Source organism: Pelodiscus sinensis, chromosome 11, assembly GCF_049634645.1.
Source record: "Pelodiscus sinensis isolate JC-2024 chromosome 11, ASM4963464v1, whole genome shotgun sequence".
In the NCBI taxonomy this organism is placed as follows: Eukaryota; Metazoa; Chordata; order Testudines; family Trionychidae; genus Pelodiscus; species Pelodiscus sinensis.
In genome coordinates, this window is record NC_134721.1 from 33,010,500 (window position 1) to 33,029,721 (window position 19,222).

The 19,222-nt window shown below is 49.0% G+C and overlaps 2 protein-coding genes across 6 annotated transcripts; one reads left to right on the forward strand and one right to left on the reverse strand.

Annotated features, from left to right (window-relative positions):
- Positions 1 to 1,825: 1,825 nt before the first annotated feature.
- BANF1 (barrier to autointegration nuclear assembly factor 1) lies at positions 1,826 to 10,959 on the reverse strand. 2 transcript variants are annotated; one of them, XM_075939037.1, is made up of 3 exons: positions 10,941 to 10,959; positions 4,854 to 4,996; positions 1,826 to 2,575 (listed from the first exon to the last, which is right to left on the reverse strand). In XM_075939037.1, the coding sequence occupies exons 1-3, from the start codon at positions 10,942 to 10,944 to the stop codon at positions 2,429 to 2,431; spliced, it is 294 nt and encodes a 97-aa protein (XP_075795152.1). In that variant the 5' UTR covers positions 10,945 to 10,959; the 3' UTR covers positions 1,826 to 2,428. The 2 variants fall into 2 exon arrangements, with proteins under 2 accessions (XP_075795152.1, XP_006129732.1); XM_006129670.4 differs by lacking the exon at positions 10,941 to 10,959 and adding an exon at positions 10,651 to 10,795.
- Positions 10,960 to 11,074: 115 nt separating this feature from the next.
- EIF1AD (eukaryotic translation initiation factor 1A domain containing) lies at positions 11,075 to 18,567 on the forward strand. Of its 4 annotated transcripts, none has more exons than XM_075939033.1 (7): positions 11,106 to 11,211; positions 12,090 to 12,182; positions 13,062 to 13,232; positions 14,134 to 14,242; positions 14,603 to 14,711; positions 15,749 to 15,802; positions 17,819 to 18,567. In XM_075939033.1, exons 3-7 carry the CDS (start codon positions 13,146 to 13,148, stop codon positions 17,985 to 17,987), a joined length of 528 nt encoding a protein of 175 aa, XP_075795148.1. In that variant the 5' UTR covers positions 11,106 to 11,211; positions 12,090 to 12,182; positions 13,062 to 13,145; the 3' UTR covers positions 17,988 to 18,567. The 4 variants fall into 4 exon arrangements, with proteins under 4 accessions (XP_075795150.1, XP_075795148.1, XP_075795149.1 ...); XM_075939034.1 differs by having other exon boundaries at positions 17,822 to 18,567; XM_075939035.1 differs by lacking the exon at positions 13,062 to 13,232 and having other exon boundaries at positions 11,075 to 11,211.
- The last annotated feature ends 655 nt before the right edge of the window (positions 18,568 to 19,222 follow it).

Consider the following 19,222-nt stretch of genomic DNA (forward strand, 5'->3'; position numbering starts at 1 on the left):
CATGTCCTATTTGTAATCCCCTCTGACCTCTAGATCTTTTTCAGCAGTAAAACCAGCTCTTCCCCCCTGTGTATTAGTTCATTTGACTTTTGTCTTGCTGATTAAATAATTCATCTGAAATTTGTCAAGGTAGTTGTGAGTTTTAATCCTGTCCTCTACAGAACCTACCTTAAACTCCAGGGTGCACCCTTGGCACCCAAGGACTAAGCAGCTGTAGAGTTGGAGTGATGATGTTGGCTAGTGCTTTTTCCAATCTTCCCAGCACAATTGGGTGGCTCTTTGCTGTCAAAACACTTTCCTGGGTTAAGGTGTTTCTGCCCCATGGAATTTGTCCACATGTGGTATGTGCATTCCCAGTGTAATATTCAATCCTTGGAGATGTGACAGCTCCAAGTAGGCTTAGATGACAACGCTATGCGAGCCCTTTTGGTATACTTTGGTGTCTATCACTGCTATCACCAGAAGTGTGGCAAGTTAATGGTTCACACCCTATCCCCCTCAAGAACAGAACTGGCCTTCTCTATGATGGGGTATATAAACCAGATTTTCATAGCCACTAAGCTATTCTGCTCCCTAACAGCTAACTGGGTGATCAGCAACATTTGGATAATAGGCTGCATCCCAAGCAGTGTCACAGCATCAGAGGCTGACTCCCCCCGAATCAAGCAACACACTGGCAGGAAGTTGCCTGAAGTGCCAAACCAGAAACCCTGTGATGACACTGTTGGGGAATCCACCTGCCAAAATAGGTATCCCTTTGCTTGAACTCCACAAGCTAGAAGATCTGACTCCTTAGGGTCCTTCTACCAGGCAACAAGGATTTAAGGAGAATTGGTGCTAAAATGAAAGGCTAAGTGCACAGTCTTAAATGGTCAGTGTACCTCTAACAAACCCAGAGAAATGTAAGCAGGATAGCAACACCTAGTCCCAGCAGCTTGTTCTCCAGCCTAGATCTAAGCCTCCAAGAAGCTGTGTTCCACCTTCTTAGTGCTATGCCCTTTAGGAATGTTAAAATGCAGTTAACTGACTAGTCAAGTTGTCGATGGAATTTCCATCAACTACTCAATAGGCACTTCTGCATTACTCCTTTGAAATGTACAAAAGCTCCTGCTGGGGCTCTTGTACATTTCAAGGGAGGAATGTGAACCCTGCATACAGCCCAGGGTCAGTAGGAAGTCCCGCTGGCTCTGGGCTGCACATAGGGGCCTGCTTTGAAATGTACAAGAGTTCCCAGAAGGAACTCGTGTATTTCAAAGCCATGGAGCCCAGAGTCAGCGGGGTACTCCCCAGTTGACCCCAGTTCTGCATGGCATTTCACCGGAACCTGGGATCAGCTGGGGACTCCCCAGCTGACCCGAGGCTTCATGGCTGTCCCTTTGAAACCTCACCTCCGTGCATTTCCCCAGAATCCAGGCTGACCCCAGGTTCCAGGGAAATGCTACAAAGAACCTGGAGTCAGATGGGGAGTCCCCAGCTGACCCCGGGCTCTACTGAAATGCTGAGAGTTCCCAGCTGATCCTGGTTCTGTGCAGCATTTCCCCAGCGGAGTCTCCAGCTGACCCTGGGCTCCACAGTGCTCTGGCATTTTAAAGGGGGCAGCGCTGCACAGCTGAGCCCCGGTCCAGCTGTTAGAGGCAGCAAAGGGGCAAGAAGGGGTACTTCAAAGTAGCAGCACCAATCTCAGAGGCAGCAATGAGGGGTGGGGTGGAAATTGACTAGTCCTTAACATCCCTAAAACCCTTCTGCAATCAACGCCTCATCTCCATCTATGCCACCACTTCCCAGATCCCTTAGGAAACAAGTTGAACTCATGAGAGCCCCGGGATATGAACACATCTGATTTTTATTGTTTAAAAAAAACCTTTACAAGTATGTTTTCTTCCACTGTTTGTTTTATGCCACTTGGCTTTCTTTGGAAAAGTAAGCCAAGTGGCATAAAACAATCTGGAGGAACCACAAATAACTGCTTCAGAAATAAGCCTGAATGAGCTTAAAATCATAACTTTCTTTAAACAGTTATGCCTCAGATCAATGAGAGTTCAAATTAAGCCAATGGAAGAGCTCCCTTTTACAAGCATGCAGGTTATTAAGGCTTTAAAAGTTAGCTGGTCTGAAACAATGAACAACCTTGTATTTCTAAAAACCAAACATAGATCTAACAAATATGTAGAATAGAACATTACCCTCCCTTTCCCCAGAAGAAATGTGGTTAGTTACACTAACGGCAGGTCCCAAGGACAATTTTCCTTCTGGCTAGAAATCAGAGCCATGTAAACAGACATTCTAAATGCCACAGGTTTTCCATAAATTATTAATTTCATTCTGCCCTTTGGACTGGATACAAAGTGAAATGGTTGGGAAGATTTTTCCTGCTAACTATAAAAGCCCTAATAGTGACTGCTGGTGTAGAGACAATCACCACCAACATTCACAAGAAGGCATCGCACCACTCCCGCAGGCAGCCCGAACAGTCCCTGGATTGCTTGGCGTTGGCGCCACACGTGTCTTTCAGCCACTCCCGGAAGAGTTCTTCATCTTTCTTCAGAACCAGGAATTGCCCAAGTACCACATATGCCTAAACACAAAAAAGAAAGGGGATCACAACTGATAGTTGACACACACAAAAGCCACAGCTAAACAGAGGAGGGGATAGGACAACCCTGATTTTCTCAGGGGCAAGTGATAGCTGAACAGCTTTTACACTGTCCCATAGAGCACTAACACAATGGGCATCTTGCAAGTGAATGATGGGAGCATTATCCCAGTTTTTGCAGACCAGGAACTGAGGCACAGGATGAGTTAAGGGCTTGTCTATCTTTAAGGTTTCACAACACCGCTATAACAGTCAACTCCCAGTATAGACTCCGTACTGGCAGAAGAGTCCTCTTGCAGGTATAAAAGCCACTACCTTTTGCCAGCTGAGCTGACAGCAAAAAAGCCAGACCCCTTATTGGCACAGCTACAAAGCTGAAGTGTGGATTTGCCCAAGGTCACATAGGAAGTCCTGGGTTCAGTATAATCTGAACCACAGTCTGAGTGCCCAGCCATTGCACTATTCTTCCTAGCCCTACAAGGATGCACCCTGGCATTATCTGTAAGCATCTACAGCCATTATTCAGGCTGACTTCTAGAGGGCATACATAGCAAGGTAGAAATAAAAGTTTTGTAGACACCAGAACCACAGCAGCTGGGATAGCTACAAGTCAAGATGGTAGTGTGTGAAAGGCTTTCCTTCAATATATGAAGGATTCCACACCATGGGGCAGCTGGATTTTTTTTAAAACAAGGGGTCTAGAGAATTAACGGCCTGGGGGTTTTGTATTTATGCTGATTATGAGGCATGCCAATTCTAGTCAGAGGGAAATTAAGGACTTTAGAACAGTGAAGGGCAAGCTAGGCTAGCAAGTGGGTACATGAGTGGCCCTTCATCTCAGTGGGCTGCAGACTGTTGTAACCAAGACGATTTTCTAGGATGAGGCAGTTTTGTTAACTGTGCTCACCTATAAAGAATCTGTGGGGTGTGCCAACTGAAATGTAGTGCTTTGACTGGATGCAGAGAGCGCATGGCTCAATGTAGTGTGCAATAAACATGCACCTCACTTCATGTGCCCTTGCTTTAAGTATGTTTCACTTTAGTAATAACAGTAGGAAAAACACGATGTGGATGAAAGCCAGCAGAATCTGGCAACCCTGTGTGTGGGCAACGGTGAACAAAATGTCTCAGGGTTCTGTGTGTGGCCAATGATGGGCCACAGGTTGCCCTCCACTGCTTCAGAACCTATGTAAAGGTAACAGGGATTATACTCTTTCCATCCCAGTCTAAGCAACTCAATGCCAAGAAAACCTTATCAGTGTCAGACAGGGGTCTGATAACGAAGATCTGGTTAAAGCAAACTGTCTCTAGTCCTGCTCCTAACCTCATTACAAGAGAAGTTGCAGCAGGGCTTGTCCAACTTGGTTTTGGGCCCTACTTCAATTTCTCTTTCTTTAGTTCATCAGAACTGCGATAGCAGATATTGAAACCACAGATCTCCTCCCCCTATGCACCTCCCACCCTCATCTTCCTAGCTGGCTTACACCCTTGATGCAGAAGTTTTTAGTTACATCCGTGCCGTGGTTTTTCTAGCAGAGTCTTCCAAGTCCCATGTTTCCCCCAGCATATATCCACTCTCCTTAACAGAGATCAATGTTAGCTGCACCCACTAAGCCAGGATTTGGAGACTTGAATGTGCATGAAACGTATTTTGGTGCATAAAGAAGAACTTACTCACTCTCATGGGCCACACACAGAACCCTGAGACATTTTGTTCACCGTTGCCCACGCACAGGGTTGCCAGATTCTGCTGGCTTTCATCCACATAGTGTTTTTCCTACTGTTATTACTAAAGTGACACATGCTTAAAGCAAGGGCACATGAAGTGAGGTGCATGTTGATTGCACACTACATTGAGCCATGGACACTCTGCATCCAGTCAAAGCTCTACATTTCAGTTGGCACACCCCACATATTCCTTATAGGTGAGCACAGTTACCAAAACTGCCTTATCCTAGGAAGTCATCTTGGTTACAACAGTCTGGGTAGGGAGACCCAGAAGAGCTATAATCCCCTTAAAGGGCCAGTTCCCCTTGTGACAGAAGCATCGCAGGGGGAAGGTGCCCCATGTAGGTACGCCAAGAGGAACTTTTGCCCCTGGAGTTATCCAAGATTCTTTAAAAACGAAAAAAAAAAGCTTGTAGATCAATTTCACTCAAACCACTTGACCCAGCAGAACTGCGTTTTCTGAACTCTGCTCCTCTAAAGAAACAAAGAGGGGGGGGGCGGGGGGGGGGGAAGAGAGGGAGTCTCCAGAGACCTTGTCAAAACCTTTGTCTGCCAGCTTCTTTCCAAGAACATCCCCAATTCCAGCCAGAGTCCCCACAGGCTTCTCGCCCATAGGCTCAGCCACGAAGTCCCGATGCTTCTGGGAGGTGGACGACATACTGGCTGGTGCTAGATCTGAAAGGTGAAAGTCAGAGGTTAGTATCCACTGTAAAATAAGAGGCAACATGTGGCACAGAGCCCAGAAACCTGCTGCACCAGAGATCGATGTTAGCTGCACCCGCTCAGCCAGGATTTGGAGACTTGAATGTGCATGAAACGTATTTTGGTGCATAAAGAAAGAACTTACTCACTCTTAGTTTTAAGTGAACACAGAAACAAGTGCAGATACTAACTATTTACAAGATCCTACTAATAAATAGTAAGATTCCAATGTTTTCATTGTGGACAGACGCCCATAAGAGTCCTTTTTAGTTGTGATCTCAGGTTCACCACAGGTCAGAGAGACTCATTAACAGTCATCAGCCAAACCTCAGAGAGCACTGTTCAGGCACACAGATCACTTTTCAGAATAGCTATAAACTGCATGGCTAGTGCCCATTGCTATAAATAGAAGAGAGGATGTATATAACAGTTCTATATATAGAACTTCTGACATGCAGGCAGTCTGAATGTAACCAAGGGAAGTTATTGGGTTCAATACAGCAGTAACTAGGTGAAAGTCTATGGCTGGCACTATGCAAGAGGTCACAATAGACGAAATGGTCTCTTCTAAGGCTGTAAAGGGTTAACAAGTTACACAGTAAGCATTAGCCTTACCAGCATGCTTACTAGGTTAACTGGCTGCTCTGGCATGGCTCGAGCAGTTCCCCCATCCACAATACAATGTGCCTTGTCTGGAGTAGCCTATGGTGCAGCATTTGCCTGCTGTGCCATGGGCTGCTTCAGGCATGGTACACTGCGCTATGGATGGGGGGAGGTGGGGCGGGAGCTGCGTGACCCTGGTTAAACAGTTAAACATTTGTTTAACTGATTATTTTTAAATAGGACTTTACATCCCTAGTCCTTTTTAGACGTAAAAAAAAAATCTAAGGAAGACTGGAATATGGGCGAAGAATGCTGGTTAAAGAAAACTGTCACTAGTCCTGCTCCTAACCTCATTACAAGAGATGCATGTGTTAGTAACAGATATTCAGTCATTAAAAACATAGATGGCTGGGTTTGTGATATCCCAGAGAACCATATGGTGACTTGCTTGCCTGGTGCAAAGGTTGCAGATCTCTTGAGAGATCTAGATAGGCTTATGTGTAATGCTGGGAAGGAGCCAGTGGTCATGGTAAATGTAGGTACCAATGACATACAGAAGGGTAGAAGAGAGGTTCTGGAGGCAAAATGTAGGCTGCTGGGAAATAGATTTAGATCTAGGACTTCTATGGTAGCATTCTCTGAAATGCTTCCAGTTCCATGTGCCGGGCCAGTTAGGCAGGCAGAACTTCAGAGTCTCAATGCATGGATGAGATGAGACGATGGTGTACAGAGGAGGGGTTTAGATTTATTAGGATCAGACAGAAATCATCTCTTAGGGGAGGGCCTATAAATTTAAATGTATACCCCAAATAAAAAAAACCCCACACAATTAGAAAACCAAAACAGTGCCGCCCTGGCTTAACAAGCAAGTAAAAGAAGCAGTGATGGATTAAAAGGCATTGTTTAAAAAGTGGAAGTTAAGTCCTAGTGAGGAAAATAGAAAGGAGCATAAACTTTATCAAACAGTGTAAAAATACAAGAAAAGCCAAAGAGGAGTTTGAAGAGCAGCTAGCCAAAAACTAATAGCAAATTGTTTTAAGTACATCAGAAGCAGGAAGCCTGCTAAACAACCAGTGGGGCCCCAGATGATCAAGATGCTAAAGGAGCACTCAAAGATGATAAAGTATTTGCGGAGAAACTAAATGAATTCTTAGCTTCAGTATTCATGGCTGAGGATGTTAGGGAGATTCCCAAATCTGAGCCATTCTTTTTAGGTGACATATCTAAGGAACTGTCCCAAACTGAGGTGTCATTAGATAAGGTTTTGGAATAAAAACTTAACAGTAACAAGTCATCAGGACCAGATGGCATTCACCCATGAGTTCTGAAAGAGCTCATATATGAAATTGCAGAACTATTTAACTGTTGTTTGTAACCTAGCCTTTAAATCAGCATCTGTACCTAATGATGCCAATATTTAAAAAGGGCTCCAGAGGTGATCTAAGGATGTTAACGACTAGTTGATTCCCCCCTGCCTTGCTGCCTTTATCAGATGCGGAGGGAATATTTCAAAGGGGCAGCCCCACACAACTGAGTCCAGGCTCAGCTGTGCAGGGCTGCCCCTTTGAGACACCGAGGTGGCATTCAAAGAGCAGCGCTGCACAGCTGCTCCCCAGCGATTTCCGAATGGAAAATCCAGCAATGGAATTTCCATCGACTACTCAATTAATCGATAAGGGGGGTGCTCGTTATCCCCCTGTGCCTCTCCCTTTGAGATGTACAGGAGACTCCTGCGGCTCTTGTACATTCCACAGGGAGAGGAGCAGCAGTGGGACCTGCTTGAGTGGGACTGTTTCAATCTTCACTCACACCGTTTCCCTGCTGCCCCCTGCAGAGATGGTATGCGGTGTGTGGCTCCCCCCAGCACCAGCTCGTGCTTCACCTCCTTGCTGCCTTACCTTACACCTATAACCATTTTGGAGTAGAGCAGATTTACATCCCAGAATGACAACTGTTTTTTTTTTTTTTTAAACAGTCTTATACTGTTGATTCATATTTGGCTTGTGGTCCACTATGACCCCCAGAACATTTTTTGCAGAACTCTTTCATAGGAAAACATTTCCCATTTTGTTTACATTAGGGATGTGAATGGTTAACTGGTAAGCATCATCCCAGGAACCACAGACAGAGGGCTACTCCAGTCAGCCGGCAGCTTACTGAAGTAGCTCTATGTTCATGGCTCCTGGGGAGCTGGGGTGGATCTCTGGGCAAGGGAGAACCACTCCAGACCAGCTGGGAGCCGTTCTACAGAGCAGCCCAGTCTGCCTAAGGATTGTAAGAAGTGGGTAACCGATAGTTGCTTATTTAACTGGTTAAACATTAAGTTAACCAGTTAAACATTAGGTTAACTGATTAATGGTGATTATACATCCCTCGCATGCATGCAATTAACTATATTTATCCAATAGTTGATACAATTTGTACTGACTACACGATTAGTCGATAAGGGGAGGCAGTCAGTCACGGCTCACACCAGGTCCCGGAGCTAACCCTGCTGTGGCTCTGCAGTTTAAATATAGTAAGAGCCAGGAATGCAGGCAGCCTGGCAGCTGCTACTACATTTAAACTGCAGAGCTGCAGCGGGGGTAATTCTCAGAGCCAGTGAGAGCCAGGACTGAGCAGTCCCAGCTCGTGCTGGCTCCAGGACTGCTGTGGATCTACCTCCACCCCCTGCCCCCCCCTCACACACACCACGGAGACTGTGCTGGGGGGAACTTGCTTTTAAGATGGCTTCCTCCCCAACTTGATGCCTCTGATATAGGAAGCAAGTAGTCAAGTGGTCAATTGACTATCCAATAGTACTTGACTAGTCACTTACATCCCTAGCTTGGCCTGGTGTGGGAACAGGAGCTCCTTGGGCTGGGGGCTGCTCCAGCTGGGCTGGAATAGTCTCCAACCTGAGACGCTGCTTATTTAACTGGTTAAACATTAAGTTAACCAGTTAAACATTAGGTTAACTGATTAATGCTGATTATACATCCCTCGCATGCATGCAATTAACTGTTCTTTCCTAAGTGGAGTACTTTATATTTATCCATATTGAATTACATACTATTTACTTCAGACTATTCCTCCAGTTTATCTAGATCATTTTGAATTTTAATCCTATCTTCCAAAGCACTGGCAATGCCCCCCAGATTGGTATGGCCTACAAATTTCCAGTTTTCCAGTCAACTACGCACCCACTTTGTAGTAGCGCTATCCAAATTGTAATTCTCTAGTTTATGAAAATGTCATGTGAAATATATCAAAAGTCCGACTGAAGTCAAGATACACCACATCTACTGCTTATCCTCAATCCACAAGGATTGTTACACTCTCAGAAGAAACTAGTAGTTTAATTTGACTCTGTATGTTCTTGACAAATACATTCTGCTACTGGTGCTCCCTGTAAACTGGAAGCTTGTGCGGGCGCAACTGATTAGCAGAAAGCCCATTGCTAGGTTTGTGTTTCTTACTTCCTTGATGCACATAAAAATGATTCCATACATGAATTAGGGATGTTAAGGACTAGTCGACGATCCGATAAGCAAATGCTTATCGGATCATCGACTAGTCGCTTCCCCCTTCCCTTGCTGCCTCTATCAAATCCTTTCGTTTCTACTACACCGAGTTGCTTCTGGGGTCATGGAGTCAGAGCTGCCTTGCTCACTCTGGGTGTACAAGTCTTCCTCAGGCATCCAATTCAAGTGGACTCACTGGAGGGGAGCTCAAAGGTTCAGCAGGATTGCTGACTGCTCTGAGGTCTAGTTCCAAGAGGCAGCAAAGTCAAGGGGCTTACACCAGTGAGTATGTGAGGTCCTAAAGGGACCTAAAAGGGCCCAGAGCAGTAAAGAGCATCGAGCCCATGGATCTGTGACACCCCCAACAAAGACCCCTGAATTCCCTACTTTCTGCAGAACATCCAGTCTCAGTGATGATTTCATTCCTTCCATGTGCACCCTCAGCCCTAGCCTTACATCCAAATACCAACAAACCCCTTGCACAGACTCTGCAGCCATTCTCTCCATCCCTCCCAAAAGACGCCTTTTTTCCAGGCATCCTCAGCCCTTTTAGATCCTGCACTTGGCACGTCTTCACCAGATAAAGCTTCCTTTATACATATCCTCACCCTCCCTTCCCGTGTCCTAGCACTCAACCCAACTGCCTACCTCCCAGACCTTCTTTCCACACATTCAGCAACACCTTCCACTACCTTGTTCCCATCCCAATCTTTGTCAGACAATTTCCAACCCCCAAGAGGTACCACTCATCACTACAGGTACTCCCAGCATTCCCAGACACACCAGCTATATACCACCAATCCCTCTCTTATCACCAGAAGTCCTAACTCATCACACCTGCCCAACAACCTGAGCACTATCCTTTACCAAAAAAAAAAAAAAAAACCCCACACACCCTAGTTTCAGGCTTCCACTCTACTTTTCCTTTCCCCACAATGTAGCCCAGCAGATAGAGCAGTGAACTAAACTCAAAAAGACTTGGGTTCTATTCCCAGCTCCAGCAGCTGACCTCAGCTTCCCAATCGCTAAAATGGACAATACTAACTCACCTTTACACCTCTTGAGAGCTACTAACGAGCAGAGTTAAGTAATGATTACTACCAGCACTAGCTAACAACTTCCCCAGGCCCATATCCCCAGCCCCACCTCCTAGAGATCTCCCCTCCCTATGGGTAAGGCCAGACCTCCCACTAGGAACCATCCTTGCAGAAGCCCCCCCCCCGAACACTCCAATCCCTTCCTCGGGCATCCTCAGCCAACCTCCCTCCCCCCTCTTCTCCCCAATTCATCCCACCCTAAATCACACCAGGATATACCCAGCCCTTCCCCGCGCTCCTCTCCGCCCCCCCCGGCCGCGCCCTCGCAGACACATGCCCAGCTACCGCCCGCCCTCCCCAGAGGCCCCTGAGCGCTCCCCGAACTGCTCCTTCCCCCACGCCTCAGGTTCCCCCACTGGCCCGTTCCCGCCCTCAGCCGCCTTCATCCTGCCCGAGGCCCGCGTCCGACACCGCAGCGACCCACCAGCTCCGCTCGCTGCTGCAGCGCCTCAAACACCGCCGCTCCCGCCCAACCGGCCACCCACTGCGCCTGCGCAAACACCACTTCCGCTTCCAGGCCACGCCAGCACGCGCTCCTCTTCGCGCCCCATATAACCATAGAGAGTAGGCGGCGCTCTATAATGCTCTAGTCCCAGCCAGGAGCGATCCACATCTGCTCTATGATTCCCAACGGCTCTGGGCCGCTCCAGCCACCTTTGGATGATAGAGTTCAGCATCTACACTCTAGGCAACTGAAAACTCTGTGATACCAACTCATCCTCCCGGTCACAGTAACCGACGGCGCGAGGCAGCCTCTGACGCTGCCTGTGGTCCGCGACAACCCCTCCATCCCATAATAATAGCCCTGCCCGCGGGGCTGCCTCGGGAGCCCAAGGAGAGCATCAGGGGACATCATGGTGGGGGGAGGGGCTCCCGGAAGTGAGACAGGAAGCGCCCGGAACACCCGGAAGTTTACGCTGAAAGGTTTGGGGGAGGTTCAGGACTTGGAGCCGGAAGCGGGTGACTCCGTCCCATGTGCAGAGAGGTAGGGACGGGAGGCGGCAGCCCCTCACCCCCCCCCCCCCAGTCCAGCCCCTAGGAGCAGCGGCAGTTTTCTCCCCCGGCCAATGAGCGGAACAGGGAACTCCCGGGGGCGTGCAGGGCAAGGCGCTCCCTGCCCCCAGCACGGCGACATGGACTAGCCCGAGAGGGGATCTGGCCGTCACAGCTGGGCGGGGAGGTGGAGAATCCAATGGGATTAATCCCACCCTGGGGGAGCGGAGCCCGACCCCTGGGTTCCATTGTAGCTCTGGGAGAGGCCTGGGGGCTTGAAGCGTAGGGCAGGACTGCAGTGAGTCTCAGCACGGACTGGCATCTTCTTATATGAGGAAACTGAGTCACGGAGCTGACAGATTTACTCGACCCCAACACATCTGTCTCCAGTTGCAAGGAAGCCATAACAGGGTTAAGGCACAAAGTGACATTGGATCAATCTCTTTTTTTTGTTTCCATGATCTCCTATAGGATCTTTGTTTCATTCTGTGATGTAGATGAGATTTTACCTGGGAAGTTAATGCAGCCCTAAAGAATTAACTTTCTCATGCAAATCATCAGTAGAATTGCCTGAATGTTATTCTGTTATAATGTGTCTGTTCCTCAGTTTCACCTCCCACTGTTTGCCTGTGTGGTCCCTTCTCCTCTCCCTGCATCAGTTCCTTATTGACAATCCTTACCTCCTTGTGTTAAAACACTTTCAGATTCACAGCTAAAAAATTTTCAGTGGAATTCTTACTGTGGGAGACAATGTGTGGAGTTTGGCCTGAAAATTTCCAGCAGAATAGAGGAATCTTGAAGCTACCTCATTCCCTGGGTAAGGGAGTCTCAGTCCATTTCCACAAGCCATAAAATTGTCTTTGTTCCTAGAGTATCCAGTGCCAGTGAATGCCTCCAAGAGTGAATTCAGCGCTGGATCCTCAGCTGTCAGAGACGGACAGCCTCTCTTTATCCTCCACACAGGTACTGGTACTCCTGGCTTCCTCTGAGAGAAATCTATGCCCCCATTTTAAGTGGAGTAGATAAGACAAATGGGGAATCTCTAATAAACCTGATAACAAGGGGTTGTTCTTGATGACTAGGAAGTATGGTCTAATGAGCAAGGCACTGGCCTGGGATCCAGAGATCCTTGGGTTCTATTCTGCCTCATTTTCTCCTTCAGCCATTTGTTTGTTTAGACAGTGAGCTTCTTAGGGCATGGACTGTCTTAGTGTGTGTCCATGCAACGCCTGACACAGTGAGACCCTGATCTCAGTAAGGGGGCTGACAGGTACTCTGTGTGCACATGGTATTGGGTACTGTACAGACTGATGCCATCATGCCAGGGGGTACACAGACTCTTGGAGGTAGTCCCTGCCCCACACAGCTTGTACTCCATCTAGACAGAAGGGCTACGTCTAGACTGGCCCCTTCTTCCGAAGAGGCATGCTAATTTCGAACTTTGGAATAGGGAAATCTGCGGGGGATTTAAATAAACATGGCCGCCGCTTTTTTTTCCGGGTTGGGGAAAAGCTGGAAAAGAGCGTCCAGACTGGCGCAATCCTCCGGAATAAAGCCCTATTCCGGAGGATCTCTTATTCCTACTTCCAAAGTTCGAAATTAGCATGCCTCTTCCGAAGAAGGGGCCAGTCTAGATGTAGCCAAGTGGTATGTATGGGAAAATGGAGTGAGTGGCAAAAGGACTGGACCAAAGACAGCAGCAGAGCATGCAACAGAACCCAGCTATCCTGGCTCCTACTCCAGGACCCTGCTCACTGGGGGGACTTTTTGCCTTTAGAAGCTTATTTGATCTTGGGGAGATGCAACAAGGCTCTTCTCCCTCTGTTCCTTCTCTTCGGCTAGCCTTCCAGAGCAAGTGTGCCTTCCAGCTATTCACCACTTCACCTGCCCTGTGAGGATCCTGTTCCTGAGGGCTAACTCACCAGGATGTCCCAAGCAACCAAACGCAAGCATGTGGTGAAAGAAGTGTTGGAGGAGTATGTGGTTCCATCTCCTCAACAGCAGATTGTCCGGGTGAGGAAGGAAGTAGCCCTCTTTGCTGGGCTCCACTGGGACTTTTCACTTTCCTCTGCAGCATGAGGTTTGGGTTGCTGGGAAGCATCTGGATATGTCTCACCTAAGCTATTCTTGCCATCCCACCCCTCACGCTCTGAGCTTCAGCAGAAGGCAAGAAAATCCCTGAATACATCTGTTTAGTTGCGTATTAGGGTACATCTTGACTGCAGGGGTTTTCCAGGATACCCTGGAAAAACTCTGCCGTGTCCAGGGAACGCAGTTGCTCTTCCACTTTTTTTGCAGAAGACCAAATGCACTCTTTTGGGGAGTCCTGTATATCTCGTTCTAGAAGGAATAAGGTCTCCTCTGAAAGAGGCCGCTTTTCCGCCATTTGGCCCCTTCTTGACTGGGCCAGATGGTGGAAAAGCCTCTTCTGGAAAACCAATTGGAAAAAGCGACACAAATTGCGGAGTACAATTTGTGTAGCTTTTTCCCGGAAAAAAAAAAAGCTATGGTGTAGACCTAGCCTTAGGGAGGAAAACCTGTTCATGCTCCTTGCAGATGAGTGCACTCCAAGCTCATGCATCAGGAGTTCCCCATTGGCTTGCTGCAGAGCTGCTAGTGGCATGAGCAAGGCAGAACAGGTGGAGTGTGAGCCATCTAAAAGCCATACATGGGTAGTAGATTTCAAAGCCAGAAGGTGATCAGCCTGATCATCGAATCTGACCTCCCATGTAAGTCAGATTGTGGAATACTCCTCCCTGCCAATCCTGCATCCAGCCCATCTCTGGTGGTTGAGCTAGAGTGTCACTTTGAGGCAGGCTCTGATCTGTAGGTGCTAAGTGCTGGAGAATCCATTTCTCCAGGAAGCAGTTTCTGTGGTTAATCCCCCTTCCTATCAATTTGTTCCTCCCTCCAGGTCCTAGGGACCCCAGGAAACAACCTCCATGAGGTAGAAACGGCCGAGGGAACCAGATTCTTAGTGAGCATGCCCACAAAGTTCCGCAAGAACATCTGGATCAAACGAGGTGAGTACAGTGCAACTAGGTTCATGGCACCCCTAGAGGGGAAAGGCCCCATATGCCCCCTCCCCTGAACACCATTTAGAGTAGGAGTACTACTATCCACCAGGGGTGGATGAGTGCACCGCGGGCAGCACAATTTCACGGGGGCCCCCCCTTTGACATGGCGCATGCGCGGAGCCCAAGGCAGCCGCCCCACTTGCTCTGCCCTAAATCCACCGCTGCTATCCATGAGTTCCCCCTACCCCGGGGCTAGCTGAGATCTAGCACCCTCCTAGAGGGAAGAGGCCCAGTACCACATTCTCCATCTCCTAAAAATCAGCCAACCCTCCTTCCCACCGACACACTGTGTCTCTATCATTGCAGGGGACTTTCTGCTGGTGGACCCTATTGAAGAGGGTGAGAAAGTGAAGGCTGAGATCAACTTTGTGTTATACAAGGACCACATGCGATACCTAAAGAAAGAAGGGCTCTGGTAAGAGTCGGACATGGGGGAGGATGCTGAACTACAAGCTCCTAAAGTCCCTGCTCTTGCCTGCCACCAAGGTGCTGGAGAAAGTGTTAGTGAGGATTGGCATTGGCTTGAGTGTCCTTCCTGAAGCTGAGATTTCCATCACACATGAGCTGTAGGAATAGATGCAAAGCAGTCAGCTTGGGGAGGAGGGTAGCTCCATGGTGCAAATGGGGCAGTAAATCTCTAGCAGGGAAACCTGTGCTTTGATGCTGTTGGTATTCAGTTGGGGGCTGGTATGACTGTTGCTGGAACCATGGGGCCCCAATTCAAGGAACATTTTGATAAATTAGAGAGGTCAGAGAAGAGCCACAAGAAAAAGAGGACCGGTGACAGAACTCAACCTTAGCTTAGGGGGTAACTTGATCCCAGGCTATCCCCACCTGCCATGGGAACAGAAATTTGACAACAGGCTCTACAATCTAGCAGACAAACATCAAACAAGGCAACTGGCAACCGAAATTAAACAGTCATACTGGAAGGCAGAGGATTCACTGGAACTGAGCAGTGGCTCAGGTGGATTCTACCATGCTGGCAGTTTTTAAATGCAGTTTGGAAAGATTTAATCTAGTTTGAAAAGGAATTAATTCAGGGCATCCTGGAGCCTGTTACACAGGACTTAGATTACACATGATCCCAGCACCTTCTGCTCACTTGATTTACAACCCTTACTAGGAGGGAGGCAGGGACAGAATAGAGGGAGTTTTTCTTCCTAAAAAACTTTTGAAAATATGGCTGAAAACATGTCTCAGGTTCTAGTTTAACTGAGAAGCTTGGAAAACACTGTCATAGGAGGTTTTCCCATGAGTTTGGGTTTTGGTGGAAAAAGGTCTGTGCTGGCTGAAATAGTCACATGCCCTGGGCAGGGGCTGGAGTGAAGAGGAAAGGCCCCATATTTTATTCCCTAAAACCCTCCCTAGAGGGGAAAGTGTCCCATTCCCTAAGCTATTGCCTCAAAGCCAGGGCTGCTCTCTCATCTCATGTCTTTCTCCTCCCCACAGGCCTGAGGCCTTCTCCTCTGACACTGCAGAAAGTCAGCCCAGCTCTGAGGCGAGGTGAGTATGAAAGGAGTGGAACTGCTACAAAACAGTCCAGGAATAAAAGACTGGAAATTGGGTTTCTACACTTCAGAAGAGGGAGATTCTTGGGCAGCTTTGCCCAGGGATGAGGATGAAACCCCCCAATCTGCTTACAGAAGGAGCTGGATACAGGTTTCACTGGGATTCTGTGACAGGTTGGCTGTGTTAGCAAGGTGAGGGTTATGGGTCAGAAAGTTCACTGTAGTCTTAGGCTAATACCCTACTCCCATGGTCACCAACCAGTAGATCGTGAGCTACCGGTAGATCTCAGGGGCTCTAAGAGTAGCTCTTGAGCCCTCTCTGAACTGCGCAGTACATTTAATTTCCTCATTTGAGGAGCAGCTACTCATTGAGCAACAACACAGGTGAGTAGCTGCGAGGAATGGTGGGAGCTGGGAGGTCAGGAGGTCTGAAACACCCCAGCCAGCTGACTGTGGCTTTCACAGTTGGAGCTAGGCGCAGCCTCCCTAGGCTGAGCGCAGGGCAGCCGGGCTGGAGGGAAGAAAAGTGGCTGCCTGGCCAGGGTGCTCAGCCAGAGTGCACCACGCTCCACGTGGGCTGGCATAGAGGAGAAGCTGCCTGGCCTGCTGGCTGTGGCGTTCAGCCCAAAGGAAGCTGAACCGCGCTCCAGCTGATTGGGTGGCTTCCCCTCTGCACCTGCCAACGTGGAGCTTGGTGGCACCCTAGCTGAGCACCATGGCCAGCTGGCCAGGCAGCCGCTTTTCTTCGCTCCAGCCCGGCTGCCCTGCGGTCAGTCCGGAGGGAGCGCGGGTCGGAGGCTTCCCTCCGTGGCTGGTGTAGAGAACTCCCTGCCCCCAACCTTGTTCCCTCTCCTCTGCCCCAAATTTGTCCCCCGCCCTCCTGGCCCCCTGTTCCCTCTCCCTTGCCCCCACTGCAGAAACTTGTCCCCCGGCACCCTGCCCCCCCTGCAGAAACCAGTTCCTTCTAGCACCCTGTCTCCTACTACAGAAACCTGTCCCCCCCAGCACCCTGTCCCCTGTTGCAGAAACCTGTCCTGGCACCCTGCCCCCACTGGCACCCTGTTCCCTGCTCCAGAACCCACTAGCACTCCTCCCCAGTACTGTGTCCCCTGCTCCCAAATTACTTTTCTATGGGTCAGTGACCCCTAACTCAAGGCAGGTTCCCTGCCATTCTCATAAATAAAGACAATGCAGAAACTTTTTGTGTTTAACATAGTATTCTATTTAAAAATGAAGCCTGGCCAACAAACCCCCAGTTGGGGCCAAGCCCCCATCTGGCCACAACCACTCCTGCACTCCCCCTTCCCCAGACTCTAGATCTGAGCCTATCAAACACTGGAACCTCATGCCCTCAGCCCCTCACACACCCCAACCCAAATTCCTACACCCTCACATCCGCAAGCCTGTGGCTTGCTTAGTATCCCAACACTGCCCAGCCTAGTGTCCCCTTCTCCACCTCCTCCTGCATCCAGATTTCCTCCCAGAGCTTGCACCACTCACCCCTTCCCACACCCAAATCCCTCATTCCCACCCCAGAGCCTACACATCCTGTCTCAACACAGCAAAGGTCCAGCTAGACTGCAGGAGTTTTTCAGGATTCTGGAGATATCCCAGAAAAACTCTTCTGCATCCAGGGTTGCATTTGTTCTTCCGCTTTTTTAGTGGAAGAGCGGACAGGCTCTTTTGGTCACCCCTATATTCCTCTTTCCATAAGGAATAAGAAGGGGTTTTTTTCCTGACATTTGGTCCAGTGTAGACAGGCCAAATGTTGAAAAAAACCTCTTCCTACAGAAGGATTTAAAAAAAAAAAAAGCAGCAGTATAAGGATTGGGGATATCAAGTGATGGAGAGGAGGAGAATAGAGAGGGCGGGGCTGTAGATCTTGGCCTGGTCTGTCATTTAAAAAAGTGATCTTTGGTGTAGAAAGGTTGGAGACCACTGCCCTACTCATTGGGCAGCTACCTCCAAGGAGCTAGAAAGGCCTAGAACTGACCACCATCCATTCCTGCAGCAGGGAGGAGCAACAAAGGGCTGTGCACTCCTCGGGGGAAGAGGATTCAGATGACGACAGCGACCTGTTTGTGAACACGAACAGACTGCACTACAGCTGCACAGAGAGCGAGGATGACAGCGAGGAGGAGGCTGTGGTGGCCAGTGACCAAGAGGAGGAAGAAAAATAGCAACCCGTGGTCAGAAATGTGATCTTCTAGCCTCCCTACCCTTGAGGAATCTGAAGCAGCAGGAAGGAACCTGAACTCACATCCACAGGCCTGGTAAATGCTCCAGCTGTCTTGGGACTGCCTCAGTGCTGCCCCCCCCCCCCCCCCGCCATTGGGGGCATATTTCTTCTCTCCATCTCTGCTATCTGAGCCAGGGGCTGCTGGAGCAGCCTGCTCACTAGAGGAAAGTGCTGGGCTTGTGGTGCCGAGGGCATGATTATTTCACTGTTAACCCAACCCACTTTGGGGAGAGTGGCACTGATCCTTGGGGCAAAGGGAAATGGGGTTCTAGGCAGCAGTGCTGCTTGAAGCTGTAAACGGGAATGGGGAGGAGTAAAGTTGAGCAGCTGGGAAGCCTCATCAGAGATGGAGTAGCCCAGCTTCACCACTCTATGGCCCCTCTTAAAGGGGGATTGGACTGCCCTCTGCTCTAATGCCAGCTCCTGGGGCAAAGCACTGGGTGCTGTCTGTCCAAGGTACAAATGCTGTGTAATAAGCTGCCTCCCCTCTGCCTTATTCAATAAAGACTTTCCCACAGGCAGCCAGATGGGTTGATTTGAAACTGCACAAGACAAAAACAAGCAGATGTTCCTATGCCAGCTCTGGATGGAGGCGGCCAGCTGGGTCCCAGGGACAGGTTCTGAACTGTAGTGGGTGGCAGGTAGAGCTCACTGCTACCCTCACTGATGTTACACAGGCCAGCTACCAGCACTTTCCTGGTTCAGGACACTCCTTATGTCCCCTCCCCTCATAGTGCTGATGAGCAGTACAGCACAGTCACCCTGTGCAACAGAACCAAATGTGCTGCAGACAGGTGTCAGGCCTAGGGACGTTAAATTTAGATTAACAAATCAAATAGTTGATGGGATTTCCATCAACTATTCGATTAGTTAATAAGGGCACCTCCACCTTTGAACTGCAAAAGGAAGCCCTGCAGGGCGCATGGGACCAACAGGGCATTGGCTCTGCACTCCCTGTGGCATCTCAGCCGTTGAAATGTACAAGAGCCACCCCCTCCCCAGGGTTCTTGTATATTTCAAAAGCAAAATCACAGCAGTACTGGCAGGAGCATGCTTCAGTCCCCACTCACTCTGTTTCTCCACCTCTCTTGTCTCCCGCAGAGATGGTACTGGGGGGGGAAACAGCTTTTAAGCTGGCTCTCTCCAACACTGGCTCCTGCCTCCATCAGAGAGAGG

Coding starts and splice junctions, on each gene's coding strand:
- EIF1AD (XM_075939033.1), top strand. CDS start 13,146: ATGTCCCAAGCAACCAAACGCAAGCATGTGGTGAAAGAAGTGTTGGAG. Junction 13,233..14,133: donor CTCAACAGCAGATTGTCCGG/GTGAGGAAGGAA, acceptor TCCTCCCTCCAG/GTCCTAGGGACCCCAGGAAA. Junction 15,803..17,818: donor CAGCCCAGCTCTGAGGCGAG/GTGAGTATGAAA, acceptor CCATTCCTGCAG/CAGGGAGGAGCAACAAAGGG.
- BANF1 (XM_075939037.1), bottom strand. Junction 2,576..4,853: donor CAGACAAAGGTTTTGACAAG/GTCTCTGGAGAC, acceptor TTTTGTGTTTAG/GCATATGTGGTACTTGGGCA.